Source organism: Stylophora pistillata, chromosome 2, assembly GCF_964205215.1.
Source record: "Stylophora pistillata chromosome 2, jaStyPist1.2, whole genome shotgun sequence".
NCBI classification, from domain to species: domain Eukaryota; kingdom Metazoa; phylum Cnidaria; class Anthozoa; order Scleractinia; family Pocilloporidae; genus Stylophora; species Stylophora pistillata.
Genome location: NC_142520.1, coordinates 4,340,483 through 4,352,139, shown reverse-complemented (window position 1 = coordinate 4,352,139; position 11,657 = coordinate 4,340,483). Strand labels below are relative to the sequence as shown.

The 11,657-nt window shown below is 37.1% G+C and overlaps 1 protein-coding gene across 4 annotated transcripts; it reads left to right on the top strand.

Annotated features, from left to right (window-relative positions):
• The first annotated feature begins 363 nt into the window (after positions 1-363).
• Positions 364-9,904, top strand: LOC111345770 (adhesion G protein-coupled receptor L4). 4 transcript variants are annotated; one of them, XM_088750992.1, is made up of 17 exons: positions 364-601; positions 2,528-2,560; positions 2,761-3,057; positions 3,287-3,300; positions 4,056-4,097; positions 4,550-4,609; positions 5,581-5,630; positions 6,034-6,163; positions 6,305-6,402; positions 6,699-6,801; positions 6,897-7,047; positions 7,598-7,679; positions 8,152-8,218; positions 8,387-8,469; positions 8,829-8,949; positions 9,395-9,436; positions 9,543-9,904. In XM_088750992.1, the coding sequence occupies exons 1-14, from the start codon at positions 541-543 to the stop codon at positions 8,435-8,437; spliced, it is 1,239 nt and encodes a 412-aa protein (XP_088607118.1). In that variant the 5' UTR covers positions 364-540; the 3' UTR covers positions 8,438-8,469; positions 8,829-8,949; positions 9,395-9,436; positions 9,543-9,904. The 4 variants fall into 4 exon arrangements, with proteins under 4 accessions (XP_088607118.1, XP_088607120.1, XP_088607119.1 ...); XM_088750994.1 differs by lacking the exon at positions 8,152-8,218; XM_088750993.1 differs by lacking the exon at positions 8,829-8,949.
• Positions 9,905-11,657: the final 1,753 nt, after the last annotated feature.

Here is an 11,657-nt window from a genome sequence, read left to right as displayed (position 1 = left end):
GTATGTAAACAAGAGTTTGTCCTTTAACTGAAAAATTCCAGACTGCCAAATAGTTGAGAGAAAAACCGTGAATTTTTTTGTTTTGTCTTTTTTAAAATTTTCCTGATGGTTTATATATACGAAAGCTATCAAAACTTTTAACTTTGGCGAAAGATGAAGAACTCTGGGAGCTGTTATTATCTGCAGCCATCTTGGAGATGCCATGGTAAATTTGACTGAGACGTACGTACGTCGCGGAAGTAGGACGTGATAGGTGGCGTATTTTTAGCTCATTGCTTTTTCGAACATAAATGGAAAGCATTGATAGTCCATGAATCATTTATTAATATCAAGTGTATTTCAAGCGCACGTTGCAACGTTTGAAATAATATAAGAGCAGGTGAAAATCGATAGTGCGGAATAAAATGCGAATTAAAACATACGGTAACAATCATATGCGCATCGAGTACACATAGTTTCATCTTGATGATACTTTGTAAGTAAATCGATTGATACAAGTCTCATCTAACCACATTGCATTTACGTCAAGTAAGACCAGCAATGATGAACAAAGTTCTGTATGGTTTGGCAAGCCCATTTCATCTTGTGGCGTTCGTTCTTAGTGAGTATTGTCATCAACATTATCATTTTACCAAACTAAGAGGCAACAGTCACTTTTGAACTGTTTAATCATTTCTAGGAAAGTCCCAAAATGGCGTTGTATATAGTAATTACCTTCCTCCAATTCTGTAAATTTAATTCGGGTAGAAACTGCATTCTTGACAGTGAAAGTTCTATAACAACAAACAGTGTTATGCAAATATATGGGAAAATTGTTTTTTTTTTCGGGATCAATACTACACTTACAAATCAATACTGAGATGATAAAAGCGTGGAATTAAACAATTTTTAGTGGTGAGTACCTTATGATCATCATTGCAACGGAATACGCTACTAAAGCTACGGTATATCTTATTAAAAATAACTTTACAGCGTGAAAATTCTAGAATGAGTGTTGTCGTTATACCCCTTTGTTTGCTGTATATCAATCAACTTGTGAGGAGGTACCATTTTGTAGCAACACTGTATAGAGGCAACACCGTCTTCATCGTTCTGTACGACGAAAGAGGGTTTTCGACAAATTATAAGATGAAATTTTTAGAAGTGGTCGATGTAAATTTCCTCTCGCTTTCATTTGAACTGCATCAAACAGATGTTTAGGATCAATGCTCGAGCTGAGCTTAAAGACGCTCAACCAGAAAATCAAAAAGCTAAAAAGAAAATGAAAAGGGCATATATCATAGTTTCCTTTCTCAAAATTCTATTCTAAAGAGTAACGAAAAACTGTAATAATACTATAAGTTAACTTGCTTTTAAAACAAGCGAGGCAAGGCAGTTTGATACTTCATTAGTACCCAAGATGACGAGCATCTTGGCTTTTCATGAATAATCAAAATTTGAAGAAATTATGCGATCAACGCATCAGCTATTTTCCACATAATAAAAACATTTTTTTAAACAATTATGTCCAAAAGAAGATGAAATTGGGAACTTTTAGATATTTTACTTTGTCTGCTCGAAAGGGAAGTCTTAGACAGAGATAAATTCAGGTGTCAGGTTAATTCTTACGTAAGATTCACGACTTTACTAATAACATGTAGATCAAACCGAAACCATAAGATTTCTGCGAGGAAAATTACGTTCCACCGCTGAACCGCCTAACCGCCTCCCGGTTAGCTCAATTGGTAGAGCGCCGGACTGTTGTGCGGGAGGTCGTGAGTTCAAATCCGACCGGACCAACACTCAGGGTCTTTAAATAACTGAGAAGAAAGTGCTGCCTTTGTACTAATATTTGCAAATGGTTAGACCTTCTAGTATTCTTGGATAGGGACGATAAATGGAGGTCCCGTCTCCTGCAGGGTTGGGTTAGGAGACGTCAATTTCCCTCACACGAGATTACTGTATGATAGATGTCCTCCCCGGGGTGGGATGGGTGGGTAAAAAAGGGGTTAGGTGTCAATTGGAACGAGAGTTCTGTTCCTTTCTCCTGCCATTCCTGTGGCGAATGAATTAAACTTAAACTTAAACTTAAACTTAAACTTAAACTAAACTGAATCAGTACAACTTTTACTGAGTAACCTACTAGATCCAGACGTTATCAGCCGATTATCTATTTATTGTTTAAACACAATTGTTAGTGATGTTGCAATCTGGTTGGCCACATTGCCGCTGCCTGTATCAAAGTGTTACGCAAAGTGTCATGCACTGAAAGATTTGACTTTATTTGATATCAATTAAGGTGGAAAAAAAAAAAAAAAAGAAAACGAAATTCGATAGAGCTTTATCGCACGCTGCGCCTCGTTGTTCATAAGAGTGCACACTACGTTAAACCACTGTGGTTTTATTTATTCCTTGTCACCTCTATATTTATTGACATTTTATCACTATTACCTATGTTATCATTACTGTAATTATTAAAATCACTGTTGTCCTTATCATTATTATCATCAAAACTATAACTCTTATGTTTTCATTTCTTATATCATAGTTAGTCAGAGCTGTTGGGCAATAGCTTATCAAAGTAAGTACTACTGACACTATGAACAGTTTTTCAAGAAGCGGACTGTAATTGTGAGTAATTAATTATCAAAACGAGTAGGCACTTCTTGCAATCTGTGTAGTTAAAAATTCCACCGAGTCGTTTGAATTGCAAATCACAATTTCTTTAAGAAGCGATTTGTACTTTATAATTACTTTGCTACCCTTTCAAATTCATTTCAGATGATGAGTGCGAGACTGCTCAACTCTTGAAGCCAAGAAAGTGCACTTGCAGAGAACCTTTTACGCGCAAATGGCACAAGATAAAATGCATTCCTTTTGTCTTCGGTGCTCGTAACGGTTCCTGCTCTGAGAGGTGCAATAAACTTCAGTCCTGTTTTGATGGAGAGGGGCCATCACACCGACGCTGCCTGGCAGTGTTTCGAAAGCTTTCTTCAAATCAATTTAATGGCACAGGGAATATTACATTTTGTGTAGAGCCCTGCAGAGCATTTGTGTTTCGCATCAGTGTGATCTCAAGTAAGTAGCTTTGAGGAGACAGACTAGTTTCTTTAATTTCCTCTGCCTTTTTATCGATTTTTCAGATAAACTCTCTGCAATGGCTTAACCCTCGTACAGGCAAGCCATTTGAAATCCCCCTCTCCCTGCAGAAATGCTTATCGGCATTGCACCACTTTACCATTTTAAAAATTCTCTTTGTTTTCCCGGATGTTTCCTGGTTTCACCTCGGGACGCTCGACAACCGCAGACCAAGAGACCTTGGTGAGAAATTTTTTGCCTATTACTTTCTAAACAAGTTTTATTTGATTTTATGCTATTTCCACACGCGACTCAAAAAACGGTGACACCTGAAAAGCAATGATGATCCTTGAAAGCTGGCACCCAACGGCTTTATAGGAAATGTTAGCACAAATGCATAACAAGAGGAAATCTTATTCTCTTGTACATACACAATAATTCACTTTTCATAATTCTTGAAAATATCTCTTTAAAACGGCTCTTTTCTTTTAGGAAGACATGAATGGCTTATATCCTTTGCCACTTACATCTAATTGTAGTTATCATACACATAAATAAAGGCTGATAGTTTCGAAAGAAACTGTTTGGGGCTGCGTCGGTGGGAGTAACGAAATAATTTGGATATATCAAAAAAGTTGAAATGTTAAATTGGCCACGGTAACGATTACAAAAGCTGACGTTTCGAGCGTTAGCCCTTCGTCGTTGCCATGTTCCCACCAATAACGTAGCTTCATTTTCTGCCTTTAAAAGCACACACAACCCACAATTCCTCTACTCGATCCGACGAAAGGGCTAACGCTCGAAACGTCAGCTTTTGTAATCGTTACGGTGACCAATTTACCATTTCAAATTTGTTGATATATCCAAATTATATCATACACATGTATACCAATAAAGCCGTCGGGTGTCATCGTTCATTGCTTACGATTTTTTAGGGTCAACATTTTTGCAATCAAGTGTAAAAATAAAAAATTAAAAATATCGTCTCTTCCTTACAGAATTGCAGCAGAACCATTCCAACCGGCAAAGTGTTTAAACTGGTATAGTATCATTACCATGGTGTAGCTGCAAGTATTTTGGATCTTTTTCTCTATTAAAACGTTAAATTTGTTTTGTTTGTGTTTTTTTGTTTGGTTTTTTGTTTTTGTTTTTTCTCCTTTCTTTTGTTTTTTTTCTTTATTAAACGGGTTCATAGCTGTTACACTCTTCTTAGGTAGTTTGGTAGGTTTATAGGCTTTTTTTGCTTCCACGTTTGTCTGTTTTTATTTGCTTGTTTTGTTTTTGTTTTTGTTTTTGTTTTTTGCTTATATGATTACTTGCTTGATTATTGGTCTGTTCTGGTTTTTTTCTTTGTCTGTTTCATGTGAGATATCACATGGGTAAGTTATTAACCGAGTATTTTCCAATTTCAAATGTTTCTGGATGGTAGAACCCTGTTCTCAGACTTCTTAGCCGTTTAAAACACCTAACAGTACAACTTGTTATTTTTCAGATAAAGGATTTTATCAACTTTCACCAAAACATTTCAGTCAATAATGAAAATGCCTTGCAGGTAACGTTTATATATCAAGATAATAATTGCAATTTTAATGTTTGTCTCACCCTCTACATCAGCGATTGACTTGTTTCTTATATAATGTTTTTACTTTGCTATTTTTGCATTTGTTGTTGTTGTTTCGTTCTTTAATAAGCGTTCATTGAGCACTTAAAGACTGGCCAAATGGGAAACAAATCGTTTTGAATCCCAAGGACCCTCAATATTCTTTCACAAAATCCCTAAGCCGTTCTCATGTTATCCATAACTCCAGACTTTTTTGACGCGTCATTCTCAATCTTCCTCGTCACCATCCTGGAAAATACTTAGTTTGTATCCAAAATTGTTTAATTACACCTTATTACGCTGGCATCAAAACGTCTGTTTTTGAAATAATAATTTTAAGCAATTCCAAAGAGTTGCCTTTCTCGTCAATGAATGATCTGAAGCTCAGCATATCGCAAAATCGAAAATTTTAGTTTTGTCAAGGAATCACAAACATTGACCGCAACTGGTATTCTCTTGAAATTTTAAAGGGCCACTTAGGGAAGTTCTACAAAAATGTCCCAATAAAGGCACCTCGTAATAACTAGTATTTTTTGTTAATATTTTCAGTCTTGTTGTGTTTTTGTTGTTGTTGTTGATGTTATTGTCTGTTTGTTTTGTTTGCTTGCTTGTTTACTTTGGGTTGTTTTGTTTTTTATCCTTTCCGTTTTTCAAGTTGTTCCTTAATGTTGTTGCGGATTTCGCTGCAAAGTAGCAAAAAGCCGCGGTCTTTTAAAAGATGTTTGTTTCCTAAGACTTGACTAGCAGGTTAGCAACCCTTATCATTACATTTCGACACCTCAACAAAAACACAAAGAGCACGAGGGCGAACGGTCATCAACTTGCCATATTCTGTAATAGTCATACTTTGCCACAGGACTGTGATGGGCACTGGATCCTTACGATGATTGAACACAATACTTTGCAAATTACAACCCCTTTAGGCTGGCCGAAAGAAGAGAACATGCGTATTCTGGAGGTTTTCGGAAGACAAGTAAGCACGACATTTGCAATACATCAGCCTAGAGAAGTAGTCCATCGCTTTTGATTTTTTTTTTCCTTTTTCTTTTCTTCATAAACAAAAGTATTTTTTCTGAACCTTAACGAATTTGAGAGAGCTTTAGAGCAGTCTGTCAAGTGAACTGAAATTTCTGCTGATTTTGATGGGAGAGGTTGAAAGAACAAGGGAATTTCAATTTATAATTTTTTTTTAGCTTTTAGCTTTATATCTCTTATCAATTATCATTCATGCTCTTATTACTTTTATTATTATTACCATTATTATTAATATTATTATTGCTGTTATCATTTGTATTATTCTTACTATTAACATTCCTATTATTATTATTATTTTCATTATTATTTTTTTTTTTTATTCATTTTCTGTTTCCACGCAGCTTTGGGAGTTGGTCAAGCGAAGGTTGTCAAACAAGAGCGACATCCCATTCCCTTACAGAATGCGCGTGCAATCACTTCACCCACTCTGCTGTGCTCATGGATTTTACTGACAAAGATGGTGACGAAAATGTGAGATTATTATTTGCTCAAAAAATTATGTTTCAAAAAAGGTACAAAAAGTTTTAAAGGTTATCGCATTTGTATATTAATTCTGATAACCAGAATTTTTTCTCATTCAATGAGATTTGAAGTTATTAACTTTTCAATTAGGACCTGCATGACAAAGCACTGACTCTCCTTACGCGAGTAGGTATGGCTTTACCTCTCAATGGAATCTTTCTCACAATTATCAGCTATCTTCTGCTCACGTAAGTACATTTAATTCAGAATGATAGTTCATTGAATCGCGGGGGATAATCTCTATTTCAAATAATGGGAAAAAAGTTATCAGATCTTGAAAGCCTGAGTTGTAAGCTTATCGAGGTGTGATAGAGCTTGAAATAGGCTGCAAGTGAATTTCTTGTAAGTATAATTCATTTATCTACTCTTCATTACCTTATTTTTCTTAGTTCCTGCTTTTTCAATTTCACTATGTTGTCTTATTAATTAACTTTGGTTATCCCTTTATTTGTTTGTTTGTTATTATTGACTTGGTGCTGTTTAGAGACAGAGCTTCACCTCTGTGTCACATACGGGTTAGTCTAACCTCCTGCATTGGGGCTGGACATATCATCTTTTTTGCTGGAATTGACGCCACAGGAAACAAGGTGACTTGTTTATGCTTACCACTTATTTTCGGCCCAATTCGTTCCTAAATAGCTGACAAATTCATTTGTTTTCCTTTCGGATCATTTCTTGGTAGGGTGCTTGTGTTTCTGTGGCAGCTCTCGAGCAGTATTTCGTGATGGTCGCTTTTTGCTGGATGCTGGTCGAAGGCATTTATATCTACTTATTTGTTGTGAAGCTGTACAACATCACTGATGATATCCGTCGTTATCATGGCTGCTGCTGGGGTAAGGAACACTACTAGTCAAACATGTGTTTGTTAATAAAGTATGTAATCAATAAAATATCATGTTTTGATTGGCCGAAAAATGAAAAAAATAGGCTTTAAAGCGGAAGTAAAGGTTAAAGAGTGCAAAAGATATCAGGAAAGCTATAAATATCAACAGCCCTGAAAAAAAGTATGTGTTTAATTTAAATATTCACGAGGTGCGCCTTTGGGAGACCACTGAATCATCTTGTTCATCAACTAAGGAAGGCGTACAATATTTTCGGTGCTGGTTACACCTAGTTTTCAGTAGAGTGTCACTAGTGTGGATTAAATTGGCTCAAGACACTCAGTTTTTTTGTAATTCGCACTGTTGCAAAAGCGTCACACCCGAAAACCAAGGGTTTCAAGAGTGAACAACATTACCCTTGGATTGGAAATTCAAATTGGCGTCGGTTAATTGAAAACTTTCACTTGTACAGTCATTGGCTTGAGCAGATGCAATAACCATAAATCATTCTTGCTTTTAGGCCATATTTATAATGCCTTTTTCACTCTGCCTTTCGTTTCAGGAGTTCCTGCAATTATAGTTGCGGTATCTCTAGGTATTGCTGCAGGGAAAGATGGATTGGAAACTTTTGTCCGCGATAAAAAGTTAGTTTGAATGTTTACTTACTTCATATCCCATGCAGAAAATTTCAAGAGTCTGTAAGTAAGAAACCTCGGTGGGGATAGTGAAAGTCAGAAAAAAAAAGGAATAGTTCCCCTGGGGTTGCTATAACCCTTCCTCGTATAATTTAGACCATTATCGAAGCCTACAGAGGGGGGGGGAACATATATTTTGACATGGAAAACAAAAATGTTATCCCAAACTTAATGTCGGCAGTTTCCACCCTACTTAGCTCGCCAAGCTCCCCTACGCCGCTGCGCCCCACCCCCCCTCACTATTTTTCTAAGTCCTTTCAACTTGTTTCGTTGTCTGTCCATGTTTAGAAATAATGCATGATTCGTCTTTTTTTTATTGACCTTTTTTTTTACAATCTGGTTTGAAACACTCATACTGATATTTATTCCAAACGGAAAACGAAAATTAGACCCCTGATGCCTTTTGTTTCTCTAATCTAAGTTGCTGGATGTCCACCACTAACAATATCATCTGGATATTTATTTCCTTTGTTGGACTGACGGTGATTGTAAGTGGCCACCGATTGAATTTCTACCACGAATATGACTCCACTAATCTCAAATACCTAGCCCAAGGTTAATTATATTCTCCTCTTTATGAGTCTTTGAAAATCTTCTTTCGACAACGTTGAACGAAACCTGCATGAATCTGAATTTCTCTACTTTATATTCTACAGATCAACATAGCGATCCTTGTGCGAGTTATCAAGGAAATGACAACAATCTAACAGGTGAAAGACAACCAAGCTGAGCAGATCAGGTGTGATTATCAATGCTGTTTCTCCTTTTAATGCATTTTATACAGTCTTCAATTAATTTCGTGGTGAGCCTGAATTTCAAATAAACACGTCTAATAGCTTTTTGTAATCACGAACTGTCCTGAGATTTATTCACCTTGATTGAGCGCTAAGGAAAATGAACACGTAGCACACCCTGTATTTGGTTTACACACCAGGGTGATACCTTGGTAAAATTAATTGTGATTCGTTACTGATCATTCACTCCCTTTTATTTAAGCGAATATATTTGTCTTCTTTAATTCTTGCGGGCGGGCATAGATATAAGAATTCAGAAGAAAGCCTCAGCTTTCAGAATGAGCATTCATTTGGTCTCTCTCAGGCTTGGCGTCCACGCATCCGTGGCGTTAGCTCCATTGTTGGGTTTCACGTGGTTGATTGGTTTCCTTTTGCCATTACACGTCGCCTTCTCCTACATTTTTGTAATCCTAAACTCTGCTCAGGTAAAGTGCTTTAGAGCTTAAGTTTACCCAGAGGTTCGACTCTAACGAAGAGGTTAGAGTGTACTTCTAACATGATGAGTGTCGGGAATAATGAAAAAAGGTCTCAATATCTAACGGTGACCCAGACTCATATTTAGACAGCAGACTCACCTTTTAACTCTGAATGAAAGCCTACTCAAGGCAAGGACGTCCTTCCGCGCTTGCATTTAATATATTCGTAGCCTTAGCTCTGCTTGACTATGAAATTAGAGTCACTATGAGTCTATTCTATGTGATAGAACTGTATTCTAAAAAATAAGGCCCAAGTGAGGCAATCCTACATTACTGATATGTGAACAAGTACGAAACGCTTGGTGGCTACTCTGGCCAACAAACTTAAATACAATTTTTAGGAATACATTTGTTTATTCATTACTTAATTCACTTGTCTCTCCTCTTTTTAAAGGGATTCTCGATTTTCTTCTTTCACTGCTTGAGAAATAGTGAGGTACAGATAAATTAGAGTCTTTATGATCTTTATCCTGTCTTTGATTCAGCGAGAAAATTGGTTTTAGAAGGGTGTTCCTTTAACTCATCATTTATTTCTTATTTAGATAAAAGAGCGCTTCAAAAGAAGATGCTGGTTCATTAAAGCTGAGAATAAAATAACCCCTCAAGTCAATCAGAGCCACGATAATGCTGAGATTCCCGAGGCGTCATCCGAGCAGCGATTCTGAACCTTAAAAGCAACTTAATCGATTTTGAACTTTCGTTTCCGTCACAAATAGTGCTAATGCTAGATGCATTAATCGTCCGGCCTCACCGATGACGTAGGCTGTAGCTGATGAGTTGAGTTAAGCTGTTTGTTAAGTGTATGGGACGCAGAAAATTAAGACTTAGTGGAAAATGTATTACTTTCCAACACTTCTAATAGTTGACAAAGGGAACATTAAACAACAATAACCACATCGTATAATGCGTCTGAGAATGTAATTTGCATTTATCCTGTTACAACCTCATGGGAAAATCAGCTATCGAAGAAAATTATCAATTTGGGGGAAAACAGTAATTGGAGCAGGCAATAAAGGGTTCATTGTTATCATCTCCATTATCTTTCAAGCTGTCACTGTTACCAACAATCAGAATAATATGCAAACTTTCCAAAGATTTCGTCAGTTTTAAGATGGAGGTCGCAGATAAAGGGCATCTTAAAGAGAAGGGCCTGAACGGATTAATCATAAATCTTCCAGGGATGGAAGGGGGGCCATAAGTCTTTGAGGATCACATGGTATCTAGGGGAAGCGAAGAAGAGATCAATCATTGCAAACATAGTATGAAAGGAAGAAAAATGGGAAATTAAAACTGCCAATGAAGGGGGAGCAATCAGGTGAATTCTATTGTGATCCCCCTTAAAAGATTTTAACTATACATTCTAAAATAGCAACAAAAGCATCGCCAGTGGAGACACCGTCAATTTTTTTACCACATTCCAACACTGTTGAGTAAAGCTATGACAACAAAACGACAAATAAAGAGCTAATTGGTATTGGCAAATTACTATCACAAGGACTCCTCTCTCCCTTAAGCAGGGGGTTGACGGCTACCTTTTGCTTGAAAAGCACATTCCCCATGCTCTGAAAGTACAGTGATTCGTGATGTATACCGCAATGTTGGTGAATGAAGCGTTGAAACAGTCCCTAAGGATAAAAACCCAGTTACTTGAGAGAAACATTTGGACGTTGGACGTGCTCACCAGACCTTTCTTAAGTTGTGCATAAAGATACAAGGATGCCTTTATTCGTGCTACAACATAATATACGTGTATTGCTAACCAGGATACTTCTATTCAATTGTGGGTCATGAAAAATTATCTAATTATTTCAGTTGTTTTTTTTTTCTCTACAAATGCACGAAGCACAAGAAAGGGAAGGATCAGCACTGAGAACCACTCCTTGCAAGGCACAGAGAATTTTGTGACTCCCACCTCCACCCTAGGAAAATTATAGATTTTGACCCTGTCCCGTAAAGGCCAAAAGGGCGGATACCTCTCTGAGGGGGGAATCTTTTGATTTAAAATAACACGTACGATTTTAGATCAAATTGCCCACTACGCAGTTACTTTTTTAACAATTATTCGCAGAAGGCGAGGTGAATATCGTCGAATAATCCCCGAGACTAAGTCCAGGGGATTATTCGACAATATTCACCGAACCTAAGGTGAATAATTGATTTAGTATAATTTCAGAGCTGAACAACAGAGAAATTTCAAAAATCATAACATTTTAGTAACGTTGATTAACATTTTGTTTTAACATTTTCTATAAACCACGTGGAGCGGTTTATATAGTGTCATATAGGGAACCGCTCGACCAATCAGATTGCTGGAAACTCTTTGCTCAGCTCTGAAATTATACTTATATTGATTATAACTGAGACATTTCTAACATAAATATCTGAGCAGGATAATTGATAAGATGTGCCGCGGTAACGCAGGTGACATACAGGAGTGCCACTTATGTAAAAGACATAGAAACGGCCACAGTTTCTCACTTTGATGTGGCGAGAGGAATCGCAGCACGAACTAGTCCAGTGAAAGCAAACCTTTTGGCTGACCTGATCATCATTTGCCGTGGGATGTCCTCCAGGTAACCAACGGTTGCTGTAGTGTTACATCTGTGGCCATTTTCGTTCCTGCTGCCCCTTGGAAACGATACCAAGTGGAAAGTCCA